The sequence below is a fragment of the Aythya marila genome (genome assembly GCF_965140915.1).
Source record: "Aythya marila genome assembly, chromosome: 12".
Classification (NCBI taxonomy): Eukaryota; Metazoa; Chordata; class Aves; order Anseriformes; family Anatidae; genus Aythya; species Aythya marila.
Window position 1 is genome coordinate 14003130 of NC_139053.1, and position 15872 is coordinate 14019001.

Below are 15872 nucleotides of genomic sequence, written 5' to 3' on the forward strand. Positions count from 1 at the left end.
CCGTATCTATACTACTGGGTTATTTTTTCTTGTGCTCATTATTCTATATTCAAATTTTGGAATAAATCATATTAATCAGTCACAATGTAGAATTCCAGAAACAAAATATGTCACTGCTACAAAACAGTTAATGTGAGAACCACCATTTACATAGTAGCAAAAGCCTAATTTGGATGTTTCTTCAAAGTTTAAACTGAAATGTTAGATATACAGAAAAGGCACAGTTGTGTTGTGGTATTTCAATGTATTTACATTTACAGTTCAGCTTAAATATAAGTTTAAATCAAATTTGAATCACCATAAAGGAGATTACATCTGAACCTTCTCTGAGACATTATTTGCAGCCCCTAAATATATTGACTGAACCTTCTATTCCCGTTCAGTTTCTAAGTGTTCTATTTTGGGTTCTGATATAATTGCGAGTGGCAAGTGCAGCTGCTGGTGATGTGACAGAATGTATTAAAAACTGTTGATGTATAACGTTGCCAGATGCACTTGCTTTGTTTTAACCTACCTCTAACAGTAGTACAGCTAGTAGGAAAGGAAAGGGAGGAAAAGAGGAAATGTTTGTCCATGCACATATTCCTGTGCTCCTTGTGCATTTTTACACACAAAGGAAAGTTGCTATAAGTGTTCTTTGTCAGTTTCAGGAGAAAAACAGATTTGAACATACTGTTGCAGTACTTCTAATCTAACAATGAACCAGCTCATCCATTTACATAAAGCTAAAGCCAGAACACTGTTTTCCCCTACTCCTAGAATAGAACATCTGTATTGCTGCATAAAGGAAAGTTCCTCCCACACTGTTCCTAGGTCCAGACCCAGTTTTCTCCACTAAAGTGCTGTTTGCTCAAAACAAAGCTACAGAATTTTCATACACTTAAATAGCATAGACAATCATGTGCCAGTGCTTACCCTTGTGTGTAAACTAAGCCAGTATAAAACCAAATCCAATTTTCCCTGAGTCTCTCACCATTTATTTCTATTCTATTTAGTTATCCCAATAGCATGGATTGGCTTTTTCTGATGTTAGAAATCTTCAGATAGATCTTTGTCTCCCTGAAGAGGCAAAATTCATGCAAAGGGCAACATGCAGGTTCTAGCAGTAAATGGCTGGCCCTAGGTGAAAAGGCAAAGTAAAAATTGTACCATAACAAGTCTACTGCTCATAGTGTTATGAATATACAAAGTAATTAAGAGAGAACCATGAGCACCAGTGTAACTACAGAATTTTTTTCAGAGTAGGCAGAACAGTTTTGAGAGAAGTAGGGAAGAGCTTAGTAATTATAAGGAACCGTTTTGATTCAGACAAGTTGCATCACAGGGAAAGACTTCTACACAGTATCATATATTAAAGTCACATGTACACAATGTGTAGTCACATTGATAATAACTTTGTTTTTCTATTTATCCTTCTACATCATTCATTATGATTATACTGGTAATCTTTATACATATTTTTTCAGGCATATTTGGCTATGTAGAAATGTAATACAAATTTGCAGACTATAATGCTGAGTTGTCCTAGGGGATCATTTAAGTATTAATTTCAATCCAGAGTTGCTTGTTAAGCAAAATATGCTCATTTACTGTGTTCCTAGTAAGTATATGTACAGAATCAAATATATCCATGAATTTTTAATATAACATCAAAGTTGAAAATTTATTTGGAATAATTTCAAAAATTTCAAGATTTAACAGCTGAAGGGATATTAACTTTCACTCTAGTGCTTACAGATAAGCAGTTCAGAAATCAGTTTTCATTTTAATTATTATTATAGACCAGTTTCATTATATGAAACACCTTTGTTCTGCATTTTTTTTACTAGGAAAAAAAAAAAAAAAAAGAAATCTATAGTGATAGGGATGGCAGGACAGCTCTAGAAGTTCCTCTACCACATTATGTACAACAAATCAAGATAAATAATCTTCCATTACACTATCACACAACACTGACCAGTAAATCATGTTCCTCAGCATATTAAAATGTGGTAATGAGAATTAGTGGACTTTTCTCACTCCTACAGAGTAAAAGCTACAGCAGCTTTCTATCACTGTATATATATTATGCTTTTTTCCTTTTTTTTTTTTTTTTTTTTTTTTAAGAGCTTACTTTAATGCAAACACACAAAGAAATAAGGTTGCTATGGAAACACTAACTCTTAATTCTTTGATGTGTGCATGTAACACAACAACTGTAGTATTTCACTAAGCCTGTCTTTTGCATATAATTTTATGTGCATTTTTAGAGAAAGAATTATTTGGTAAACAATGAGGGAAATGGATGGAAAGAAATGAAATATTAGGAAGAATTCTATAGGACATTAAAATATATCTGTTCCTTCAGAACAACAACAAAAAAAAAAGAACAGCAAAAAAAGAAAAGAAAAGAAAAAAAATAGCAAAGAATATGGTCAGTTTCTGTTTCTTGAAAATTTCCAATCTAGATTATATTCTAAGTGTATTTCAAAAAATTTTGGTGAGCTGAAAACCCATATCACTAACGCTTTTGGCTTCCAACTTACAGGTATGTTAACTGAAATCCTAGGGAAAGAGAATTTTTACAGTCAACTCTCCTATACAATGCTGAAAAGAATTAACAATTACATAGCCAGCAGAGATTAAATTGCATAATCATTGGAAAAACAGCAACTATTAAGTGCAGTTGATCCTCCAGTCTTTGCTGTGTCATTTTCTTTTTTCCCCATTGTTACTACATTGTAGCACTGTTTGAAAAACAGAACAGTCATAAAACCTATGTGCCAAAAATACTTGTTTGGAATTCCGTTCTAAATTGCTCTTACCTAAAATGCAGAATTTATAGTACCTAGTCCAGCCCTGGACCAGCCGCAGATGGGTAGTTTCCTTTTAGTTTAGTTTTGTTATGCCTCTACAAAGAGCAAGCTGAAAATATTCCATATAAGTGGGTTCATCTCTGCAGTGGGACAGATGATGTCTGCTTATAGTTTTACATCTGTTTACATCTTTTTCATGCTGTGTAGCTCTCTGTTAGAGAGCTACATAGCAGGTCTGTCTGGAGACCTACTTCTTTAAGAAAAAGTTATGTTAGGCCTTCTTTTTCCAGCCTTTCTTCTAATACATGCATGTGGATCATGGTAATCAAGGTTTCCATCCTGGTAGATACAGTTATCAAAAATAATAATCTATTTATATCTAATTTGAACCGTCAAAAACTTTTTCAATAGATTATTGGTGATAAATCTTCCCTGCCCAGAATATATGATTGGGCAAGGAATTAATTGTCTCAACTTTCTTCCTAGGATTTCCTACAAATTATATATGCCTATATCAAAACCCACTCAAACATTTTTATATAAATAATTTGAAATATTTAAGTTTTGGTGCTAGTACTTGTCATTATCTAGTAAGATTTTATTCTTTTAGTCTTGAAGAACACAGAAGGAGGACTGTGATACTGAGTGTTATTGTATATGTAATATACATATTGATAGTCCTTTCCATTGCCATAAAACCAACATAAAATATTATTTATTAACATTGTGTTAGTAAAATGTTCAAAAAGTTCAAAAGTGTATGAATTTGGACAGAATCAGATTTTTTTTCTATTTTTATTCTAATATTTAAAAATGAAATTTGTACTGTTGCCTAATTTGAAATTAATTTAGCCTACCAGCCTACCAAATTTTGTATCCTAACTTTAGTGCCCTGCATTATTTTGTGAATCACTTTTTAATAACTTTTTTCAAAGCAAACTTGTGTTCCTAATACAGGAATAACTGAGATTTTATTAAAACTAAGGGAAAAACAAACAAACAAACAAAATTTTTTTCACAACTCCACTTACAAAATTATATATTTATAGTTAAGTTATTCATTTTATAGATATTCACATTGAGGAAATTATTAAAAATATATTATACATATTGGTCCAGTAAGTAGCATTGCTATATAATGAAAGACTGCTGTAAGCATCTTGAGTGTTTCTGAATCACATTCTTCCCCTTCTTTATTGCTGAATAATGATTACTTGCCTAAACTGCAGCAGTTTTTACTGGCCTGTCTTATATACCCATCTTTCCTTGCTCTCTGCCTCCTCTTTCTGGAAACACTTTAGATCCATAGTCACCATTTCTCAGATTTTCAATCTAACATCTTTAATAGCCTTGCAAGCTTATACATTTGCACTTTTAGTCTGGCACATAGAGAAGTGAGAATGTGTTCTATAGAATGGAATGTTCTTTACAATATGTATGTTTAACAGGAGTCTGAATATATAATGAGACCCTTTTCTGTTACAGGTAATTCAGATTGTCAGTGCTGTTGACAAAGATGATCCTAAAAATGGGCATTACTTCCTATATAGTCTTCTTCCTGAAATGGTCAACAATCCAAATTTCACCATCAAGAAAAATGAAGGTAAATATAAAATATATGTACTGTGTACCTGAATTAATTTGGTTGAAATTGCCTTGTTGACTTCCAGTTACTTTAACAGTTTGTCCCTTGGGCAATTAAAATATAGATAATCTGTTTAATGGTACCTTAATTAAATCTCTTAAACCATTGCCAGTATTTTTACAGTAGATAAGAAAGTAAATTGAATACTGGATTTAGATCCAGAAGACAGCGCATTGCCTTAAATAAAAATTTATAGGATGGATTTGCTGCATGTTATATTGCTGTTACACTGAAATTCCAGCGATACACTGTAAGGTGAAAATCTGAAACTATGTTGATAAATAATGTTGGTCTTACATTGACTGGATTTAGATGGGAACATAAAATTAAATATCTGTTAAATCCCCCAAAGGAAATGCCTTTTAAGCCCGTTCGTTGTCTGCATGAAGGTTCCAGAGTATTTCAGTCAAGCACTTTTACTAGAAAGAGGAATCTGCTAGGTCAGCAAAGCCCAGAAGGGCACTTTGTATCACTATACTTCACAGCACTTCTGGAAGGGCATAATATCATTTTATAGTACTACAGAAGTTGAATTTCATGCATGATGGAAAAAAATGCCCATTTAAGCAATAGATTTAAGCAATAGATTTAAGCAATAGATTTAGACAGATACTTTTTTGGGCACACATATACTTGAAGGTCATGTGAGAAAGAGCTGGGAATAATTGCAAATGGTGTTATATGTACTTGTATTTTTTTGAATATTTGGCAAAGATTTTTCATCTCTTTTTTTTTTTTTTTTTTTTAATTAAATAGCACCTGGTCAAGAATTTTAGTTAAGTTCAGTCTCTTATTTCTCTTATTTTAAATGAAATCTGTATTACTAATAGGAAGATGTATATGTGAGCATTGTATGTGCATGAGTGTAAAAGAAATCTAGGAAATGTCAAACAAAAAGAAAATATTTTCATTTTTTATTATTCTAGCTGTTTATTATTCTAGCTGTTCCAACCAAGATGGCACCATTTTGTTATATGATACTATAAAAACCTAAGTTCTTAAATCTGTTTAAATATATACCGATTTTTTTCTTTTCATTAGATGTTTTCTCTTCCAGCATTCACCAAGTTTGTCTCTACTTATATTTGTACTTTCATGTACTTAATAAATCCATCTATGTTTTCTGCACTTGCTGTAGAAGATTTAAAAAAAAAAGCTCTTCAAAATCCATTTCATAATCATCAATAGTGTAAATTGAATTAAGCATCCTGAATGTTAGTTGGTTTGGACCACACAGCATGACAAAATAAACAAAGGTCTTAGCATTTCTCTTCATGTTTAAATACTTAGCTCACATCACTAATTAGCCTTGTCCTTCCAATCTGTTACCCATATAAGACCCACTCTTACTTCTAGTCACAGCCAATGGCAAAGTGCCTCCTGACTTGAGTGGGTGTGAGGAACCTTTCCGTATACCGTATAGTCTAATTTTATTATAACATTGCTACACTTAGTTTTACGCTGGTAATTTTTTGTGCATTTTAATTGGTTAAATGTGTGTAAATCCTTTTAAAACCACCAACTGAAATCTCCTGGAAGCAAAAATGCACTTGAAAAGACTTTTCTGATATAATCCTTCAGCATGCAAAGATAAAATTTCCACTATAAGTATCATTATTTTCTAACAACATTGCTCAGCAAGGGATGCAGTGCATGGCTGATGCTAGAACATGAACTCCCACAAGAAGCAAATATTCCTGTCAAAGCCAAATCAGGGTATAATTTGGTTGGGGTGAGGTTTTATATCATTTAAACATCATAAATCTCTACTAAATCTTTATTTAGTTCTGCCACTTAAACACTGAACTTGAACATGACTTTGGCTTGTGTATATCTGCCAGATAAGCATCAATGATTATTTGTGAACTAACTCCATTGATCCTAAAAAAAAAACAAAAAACAAAAAACAGAACTGATCAATCAAAATTCTCCTTAGTTGTACTAATAGTTGTACTTAGTTGTACTAATGCATGTTTGGACTGTCTAAAAGCCAGTTTGCTATGGGTTGTTAATGTAAGAAAATGCCTATAACAGAACCTGCTCTCATTTCTGGAGAAAGGTGTTTCTGAGGATTAGATCAGTGCACAACCCACTTAGGCTTGGAACTGGAAAACATTTCCTGACCCTGGTGGTCAAAATCCTTGATGTCTTCCTGACTGTGACACCACAGCCTTGACTTCCTTTCATGTTCCTAGCCCTGTGGATTAATTCAAGGCAGCAAAGATTGCCATGATTCCTGCAGAATAAATGCTGTCCTCTTATGGATCTTACAAATAGATTCCATTATCTCAGGAAATAAAACACAGAAACCTGATCTTTTATTTGCCAGCATTAGTGATTTTTAAAAGTTATTTTTCATATCTTGCCTTTCTGAAAATTCTCTCAAGAGCAGAGGTAACAAAAAGCACCCCTCAAGAGATTTTCTGAATTAATACTGTCCTTTTGGATTCTTAGTTTGTGCTTTAGATAGGATTGTGACATTTGGCAATTACTTCTGTACTTCACAAAATAATGATCACAAAATGAGATCTGTTGTCACTAGTATGGAAACAATGCATTTTGGCATCTGCTGGGGGAAGAAGGCTGCAATGCTCTGTTTCTTTCCCTCATACTAAGATGGAAGTATTTTGGAATTTTATCTTGCTTTATGGGATATAAGCTTAATCATTAACTCATGTACTCTGTTGCCTATGAGCTAATTCTGTCGTTAATACTTTCCAGATTGCCCTAAGGCAAGTTCACAAGATACTTCAGTAATTAACTGTGCTCCCCAATTATACTACAAATATTCTGATAGACTACTTTGTTATTGCCAAATCCGTTTAACTGGGTGACACAATGGTATGTCTTCATCAGAAACCAGAAAACAAAAACAAATGCTACTTCCCAAAGATTAAATTATGTTTTGTAAAAATTATCCTGTGATCATAGCAGAATCTGTTCCTTTAATGGATATACCAACATCCTTTCTTTCTTTGTGCTGTTAAACTTGCATATTTACAATGTCTTCTGTGTAGACAGGATGTCCTAAAATAACTGAAGAGGCTGTAGTGTCTTTCTGATGTAAGTAATGTAAAAATGTAAGTTTAACTGTCATCATACATATCAAATGTCTGCAGATCATCTCTCAGCGATCTTTATTTCTCATATCTCCTGATCTGTTCCTCCTGTTCTTTTTCCAGCTCAAATGTCTGCTACAGAGTAGTTTTTCTTAGGTTTTGTGCCTTGGCTAAATGGGCAACTACTGATAATCTGAAGGAAAACAATCTTACTGTCTCAAATTGTTATCTAAGGAACACATTTGGCCTACCAGATGCATAAACTTTTATCCCCTCACAAGAGAAATAATTAAATTGTGGTAAAAATGTAAGAAGTTAATGGAACAGGGGAAATCACGTAATGTTTTCTCTGTTGATCCAGGTGACTAAACCTGTGAGTCTATGCCATATCAAAGCCTTGACTGCACAAACTCAGACAGACTGCCTGATCGCTTACATTTCACGTCTCTGTGCTGGGTTTCTGGAGAGAAGCAGAAATGGGAAAAATGATAATAAATGTTTTGTGTAGTGCTTCTGACAAACTTCAAACCAGCAAGAACCTAAAACTTAAGATGAAAATATCTGATGTTTAGACAGATGTTGATACATTCTAGCAATGTGTTGTTGAATCCTTAGCTGAATGTAATTAACTCGCGCAAAAAACTGTAGGAGCACAACGAATAACAAAACACTGACAGGAACTTAGATGACTGTTAAGTATTTTGTACTGTCATGGCATCAGTAACTTGAAATGAGACCTCTGGAAATGGAATTAGCATTTATTGACTGTTTTTTCAGGTGAGTGGTCTTCGCAAAGCATTACCTAAAATCTAATGCCAGTACATTGATCGTCTCCTGCATGCTAAACAATACACTCACAGCAATACCTGTTGTCAGCATCCAATTCCTACTGTTCGTATGGTTTCCTTAGTTTATTCAAGTGAGAACAGAATTTTTTGCTAAAAGCATTTTCACAGATGTAAACATTTTGATATGCTGCCAATGCAATTTTTACTTTCAAAAACTAGCAAATACATCTTTGCCATAAAGTGACTTGAAGTTTTTCCCAAAAGATGTTTCCGTTGCATTTCCATTTTTCTCATGCCAAATTCTGTTTCCTAACGGAATAAACCCTGAAAAAAATGTTCTACAGTGCCTTTGATGCAACAGCTATTCTGGCAGAAGTAATGGTGCATCACTACTGTGTAAATGTGGTATTACACACCTCTAACTAGGGCTCATTTAGGAGCAGCAATCACAGGGTTGCTTGGAACATGGGCAGACCTTGTCCTTAGGGTTAAGAAAACCAACCTAATGGCACACATTTGTATTCCTGCAGATGTCCAATAGCCTTATAAGTAATCAGCCTGCCCTCTCCCCAAACTATTCAATGTCTTTCTGGAGCTCTGATTTTGGGCCAACCTGATTATCATGAGTGCAACAGAAAGAAAGAGTTTCTTTTGGTGGTGGTGGTGTTTTTTTTTTGTTTGTTTTGTTTTGTTTTGTTTTCCAATTGAAACATATACTTCATTGTACTTCAGTGATGAACTGTTCCGTTCATTCTCTGTATCAAACTTAATATTTATGCTTAACCATGAATACTCTATTATACTTATGATACCTGTAACAGCTCCAAGAATATTCATGTTTAAATGCCCATTTCTTTTGTTCTTCCAATCTAGCAAGTTTAATCTGTCACTTGATCTGTGCTGCCTTGAAAGTAGTAGGCAACGTGTCATTCACTTAAAAGGAAATAGCCTGGTATTATAATCACTTCAATCACTAACTGGCTTGCATGCCTTTGGACACTATTGCACATCTTATTCAAAATTTGCTAGTTCTCATCACTGCCTCACCATTAATAAAGACATATTTCTAAACTATTTAGAAATTGCTAGAGAAGATAATACATGCAACCTCTCTCTCTTTTTGATGTCCTAGGTAAGAAAATAAAAGCAACTGATCAGAACTACTTAATTTTTGAAAGTATTTCTGTTTCATGGTGCTTTTAATATAATAAAACCTATTTTTTTCCACATCTTTTTCCTGAAAATATTTTTAGCAGCATCTGTCAAATGCATACCTGGAGGGCAAGTCTTTTGTTCCCACAAGAGACGCATGCTAAAATGAGTTTCTTTCCCTGAATCAGTTTCCTTTTGCATTTCTTGATAAGTCTCTCTGCCATTGTCTCAGCTGCCAGCTAAAGCATCTTCTGTGGTTTTGATTGACTTTTCTTTCCAAATATATACCTCAGAAAGCTAAGAGGAGGCACTGCTATTTCATTGCCCTCCTTCCACGTTGCCCAATTTCAAAGTTAACCCACTGACCTCAAGTACAAATTGCCTTAGCAAGGACATCATTAAACCCATCTTTTCTTGATGGATGTACAATGAACATCTAGAATAACAGCACCCATATGGTCCCTTAGATAGGAGCTGTAAATCCTCTTCTTTGCAGTTTAATGCAATTTTTCAAGAGCCTTGGGAAACTTTGTGGCCCAGCTGCCATCCATGCCAGAGGGCGTTTCATGATAGCAATTCTCCAGGGAAAGCACATGCTTATATATTTCTGATGTCTGTAATTATCAACACCATATTTTTATACATCGATACTTGGACTTTCAAAGTACAGTTCTAATATGTCCCAAGTCACAAGGAATGCTTGCATAGCAATATGCATTCGTTGTGAAAGTAGTAGAGTTAAAAATAAATTATACCTATGTATTAAAAAACAACAAACACAAACTGTTCTATAAGCTGGGATTTCTGTGCCAATCTGCCATCCACAGACACAGGTCATGTTTTCCAGGAGTGCTCATAATGAAGAAAAACAAAACAAAAAACAAAACAAAACAAAAAACAACAACAACAACAACAACAAAAAAAACAAAACATGATATTATAAATAATATGCTATCAATCTTTTTTTTTTTTTTTTCTTCCCAGCATGGCGTTAAAAGTGGAGCTGTTTAAATAGCAAAGTTCAACATTTATAGAAACTGAGGATAACAGAACAATCTCAAGTTATTACTATTTTTAGAACGGTATAGTTAATAATGAACTGTTTAGTCCTATGGAACATTTTAGTTCTGTTGCTTCAGAGTATTTTGGTGTGAAATTGTATTTCAGAAAACTCCTATATTTTGGATATAAAATTACATTTCTCAGGTAAAAGTCAAAATGCTTTTTATAGACTCAAACTACTACATTCTATGTATTATCTACAAGTTTAGATTACACTGCTGGGTCCAAGCCCAATTCTAAGAGTAATGTCTCAAGTGTTTCTTGGTCTATGTGCTGGAAAGCAAGTAAGAATTACAGTCCAGCTGTGTGGTGGTAAGAGAAACACTCTGCTGCTTAGCTCCTCCACTATTGGAGCAGGCAGGCAGAAAGATCCTGGCCTGAAAAAGAGAAGGACAGGTTCTAGCTTACAATCCATCAATAGCCAAAAAGTGGTATTCAGCTAGTACAAATGCTTTTCCTATGGTGTGTGTTTGCCTGAGGTAATAAATTTTGAGTCCCTGAAATAATTTGTTTTTCTAACAGAGGAAATGCTGTTCTGTATTTACTAAACTTAGCTTTCTTCATCCTTATTCCATAGACAATTGACCAGATTGAAAGTGCTTTGGATCAGAAATATTTTAGATCATTCTTTATAGGAAAAGTAACCAATGTTCTTATTTACATATCTGACAGAATTCTGAGATGCAGAGTCATCCTGTGGTTTCTGAAGAATCACAAAGATAAGCCCTTTTTGCTAGTGATAAAGTAATAAGCAATGCCAGGTGGATATCAGTACTATACATCTTTTGATAGTTCTCAAATTCTAGAAGACTGGTAGAATTTCAAGTTAATTATTATATCACCAAGGGACCCCAATACATTCCAGTAGTGCTCAGAAGTTCTGACTTGCCAGGCACTGAATGCATTTTCATTTCCATTGTATGATTTCACATTGTTGTTGAAGTTATATATTCAACTCCTTTCTACTATACCGTTTTGCAGTCCTAGTAAGGTTACGCTTCTCATGGTACAGTAGTGTTAGTCCCATCTAGTCTGAGAACATGATTGAAAATATTCTCAGTATATATCTTTCATACCTAATAGCTTTCTGCTTCCTTTCCCCCTTTTTTCTTTACTATTTCTATTACTTTACATCGCTGTTGACTATGTTCTGTTGTTCCCTGATGTTCTGTTTTTCCTTGACGTTGAATATCAATTGAGTGCTATTTGAAACAACTTCTCTGGCATAGACGGATGTGATGTTATTTTCTGAAGTGAAGATTCCATTCATGTGGATGGGAAACCAGCATTTCTCCACTCCAATCCTTTTTGTGCCACTTTCTTCACTGACACCTGCTTCTGCTGTCTTTCCCATCTTTCTTCTTGCATGCAGATCACTGCTCTTTCTGGACTCCCTTCTAATTAGAACTACAGAACAGGTGAAGACTAAGTGCAGTTCCTCTGCAAACATACTTTTTAGTCTTATCTGGATGATTTACACCTTCTTACAATGGTTGTGTGCTTTTCAACACTTCGATAAGCTAAAAAACAAGATGAATTCTTCTTGGTGCCTTTAGCTGCTCTAGCTGAAAGTGAATGTCAGAAAAATAGAATCAGCTCTTCAAAGACTAACCTCAGCTACCAAGCTCCTCCACACTTTGACCATTCTGTCTATTCTGTCCATCTGAAACCTTATTCACTCCTCTCCTGTATTCAGGATGCAGGGCTCCAGACAGACAGATTCCCTCTCTCCTCCGCCCTAAGCCAGAAGTGATCCATCAAGTCTTCATTCGACTGGACAGGCCAACCTGATGAATGAACCAGCAAGGAGGGGGCCATCTGGTAAGCCAATTGTCCAATTTGAGGCATCTCTAGGCTCTTCTTCACAGCTCTTCTGTGTTCCCCAGCACGTCTGTACTTTTTACAGTTTTGCTGCTGGTAAAGTGTTTCTCTGGGAGCAGTTCTGTTCCTAATGCTGTTTAATTTTTCAGCACTGTTTTAGTTTAGCTCTGTGATGACAACTTCTTTCCAACCCTCACAAATGTAAACCTTTATACAACTACAGAAGAGTTGTATATACAGAGTGGAAAATAAGAGTAATTTCCACAGCATTATACCCTTGCAGAAAAAGTATTTTCTATTATGTAAATTGATCACAATTACATAGATATTTCAGGACATCAATCTAAACATGACCCAGTCCAAAACAACACAAAATGTGAGTGAGGAAAACCAGGATAATACTGTATATACGTGTATACAGCATACTATTATGCATACATGACCGAAGAGACTTTTACTTCACTTATTCTTAATTTTTTATTTGTGCTGCTAGCACAAATAATGTTGCCAAGGCATCAATTATGTTTCATTTTGTAAATCAAACTAATTAAGAACCAGATGCAATCTGAGTGAAAAAGATCTGAGGTCAGTGTTGTGTACCATATGTATGACAGTGCTTACTCATGATGAGGAGATGGATTGGACAGCTGTGAATCTTCCTGCTGTAGGAGTTTTATCATGCCCAGACAGTGTAACATACTTATCTTTTTCCAGTTAAATTATTTAATTTCATAATAAAAGTAAAGAAAGGTGAGCAACACTGACATTACTTTAAAAGAGTAAGTACATAAAAGGTTGTGAAAACGAAAGAGAAGAGGAAAAGATTTTGGCCAGCAAATTATCATGAAAATAAATTTCTTTTAGTAATGATGATGTGCAACATGGTTGAAAGAAACAATAGAGATAAGAACAAATTGAATCCTCAGTATGAGTTAATTTCAGCAACATAGTGAAGAAAATAATAACAATTTGGTGTCTCAAAACAGCACAGCTTAGCAAAAAGAAAGGTGTGGTTCTTACTGAGTACAAAACTTCTGTGTTAGTTTTTAACAGGACAACAGCAAGATCCACAATTACTATCCTTCTGGAATTGGTCTTTCCTGTTAAACATTGCTTAAATAGCCCTTTACTTATCAAGGGCTCCCTAAAAACATAACTCCTTGAAATGTAACAGCAACCATGATAGTTACATTATAGGACTTCAAATGTATTTCATAGTAGTATTTGCCTCCTCTCTTATCTGTGTCTAGTTTTAAAATCACTGATATGTATTCGAATATGGCAGCAAAAACACATCTATTTTGTGAAATATTTCTGCATAGGAAAATGGAAATTCAGTTACTGTCTCCTTTCTCTTCCCTTACACTTCCCTATTCATTGTTTTATTACAAGTGTTATATTTATTTCTTTTTTCTTAAACAAACAAAATAGAAACAAAATTTATATACATGGAAGTTGGAAAAGAAGTTCCAGACTTTTTAATGTGGTAATGTCTGTTTGGACAGACTATTTCCAATGTCTTCTCCACTTCTGATCTGTAAGTTAGCATATGGACAGCAGACATGTGCTCCTTACATCTCACAAGTTGTTTGTGTTTTAAAATGCTATGATTATATATGCAGATTAGTAAGCTTAGTACTATTTAATCACATTAAAATAAAGTTCTAACATACATTTTGCTTTAATGTTAGGTGAATTAACCAAGTTGTTGTCCTAGATGGGCAGATCAGCTTTCATGAAAGCGTAGGTCTTTAACAAGTGGGAGTGAGAGGAGAAGTCTGCATAACGGTTCATCACTATCGTTTGTCATGTTTGCTACGCTTACTAGGTTCTCTGAATGATGTAGTATTTCTTCAGCTGACAGTTTGCATTGGGAATCTAAGGTGCTTATAAAACAGAAATATTTTTCTCACAAAAAAAAAAAGATCACAGGATCTGTTGAAGAAGATATATAAAATCTCTGAAGTGTATTGCATCGCTTAGACTATGCAGGAGTAATCCCTTCCACTGCTCCATGCCATATGTTTCTTTGTATGTTTTTTTGTTGGTTTCTCTGTCTGTCTTTTTGTTTGTTTTATAATTAACTGCATATAGGATATATGGAGATAAGTTTACATGTTTTTAATCATCTATCTTCTGAAAACATATTAAGAGATTTCTGTCAAAGTAGAACTTCTGGTTTCTTAGTGGATCCTCCATGTTTTCTGCATAGAACAACTCCTGAGATGGAAGTGTTCATGGGCAATGCACTGCCTATGTTTTATTGATTGAGAGCAGGTTTAAATCACTCGGTAGGAGGGACGATGTCCCAGAGCTGAAGTTTCTGCTGGGGCCTCTGCCCTGTCGCCATCTCAATATATTACTGTATTACCTTAACAATATTACCTTATTATCTTAACAAGTTGCTTTCAGCTCACTGTTAGGTTTTCTTTTATTTTGAATATATGCATTTTCTTTCTAAGTAGCTATGTAATTATGGCACGAAACCATATTCTTCCTTGTTTTGTGCCTTATAAATTTATTGGTTGCTCTTGTAATGGAATGCTTTGCTTTATCATGCTCTAATATATGCTGTTGAGGGGAAATTACAATTTATTTATTATTGGTTTTAGTTGTACTTTTCTTTTGCCATTTAATGAGAAACTAGCTAGTAGTCCCATTTTGAAGTTGCAGTTGCAGTAAAGATTAAAAACCACCCACTTTTCCACTAGAGTGAGAATTTAAATAGGCTAAAAATGGAAAAAGAAAGAAAAAAAAAAAAAAAAAAAAAAAAAGCAGAAATCATCACAAATTAGCAGTTAATTTTTTCTTCTGATTAGTAAAATGTTAATTTTATTAATCTGTGTTATAATAAATCCACCATACAGCACACAGAAAGTATACAGACTGTTGGAACATGGTTCCTCCATTAAGATGGAAGGTATTCATTTTTCACACTTAGCCAAAAGGCTCGTCTAAACAGACTACTGAAAAGCATTGTAATGTGATTGAAAAGGACAAGGACCATGTACCAGTTTGCATCCTGTTTTGAACCAATTACACAAGTGGTGTACAGGAAGAAAGTAATTATTACTGGAATCAGTCATTCTTCATAGGAGGAGACCATTACATTGCTTATTACATGGACTGTATGTCTATGCATTCTCCTGAAGCTGTCTGATGTGATCACATTTATTCCATACTCCTTCATTTCATCCTCACTCCTTTCAAGGCTGTATTTCTTTGGCAAGAGCAACTACAGTAGTGACATAGCCATTTTTTAATAATTTTGACCAGTGCTTCATGTACCAAGCTTTAATGACAAAACGACAAAACCCCTTTATTCTGGTGTGGTTTTGTATGTGTGTTTTCTCTTTTGATACCACTTATGATATTTTCCCATCAACTTGTGATTTTGTAATTTGCATGGGTGGCCTTGTTGTAAAATGAGTCACATTGTTGGTCTTCATTTAATTCAGTCTAATTAGGATGTATTCTATTTGGCAAGCATCCAGTAATTAGTCACATATTTATGTAATTATTAGTATTTAATGTTTATATAATAAATATG

At 34.3% G+C, this 15872-nt stretch overlaps 1 protein-coding gene across 1 annotated transcript in view; it reads left to right on the top strand.

The window, feature by feature from the left end:
• The window catches only part of CDH8 (cadherin 8), a 132499-nt gene that overhangs the window by 101720 nt on the left and 14907 nt on the right, over window positions 1–15872 (top strand). The window contains exon 9 of the mRNA XM_082769846.1: window positions 4281–4398. Within this exon, the coding sequence (XP_082625972.1) occupies window positions 4281–4398 (118 nt within the window). The remainder of the gene's footprint in view (window positions 1–4280; window positions 4399–15872) is intronic.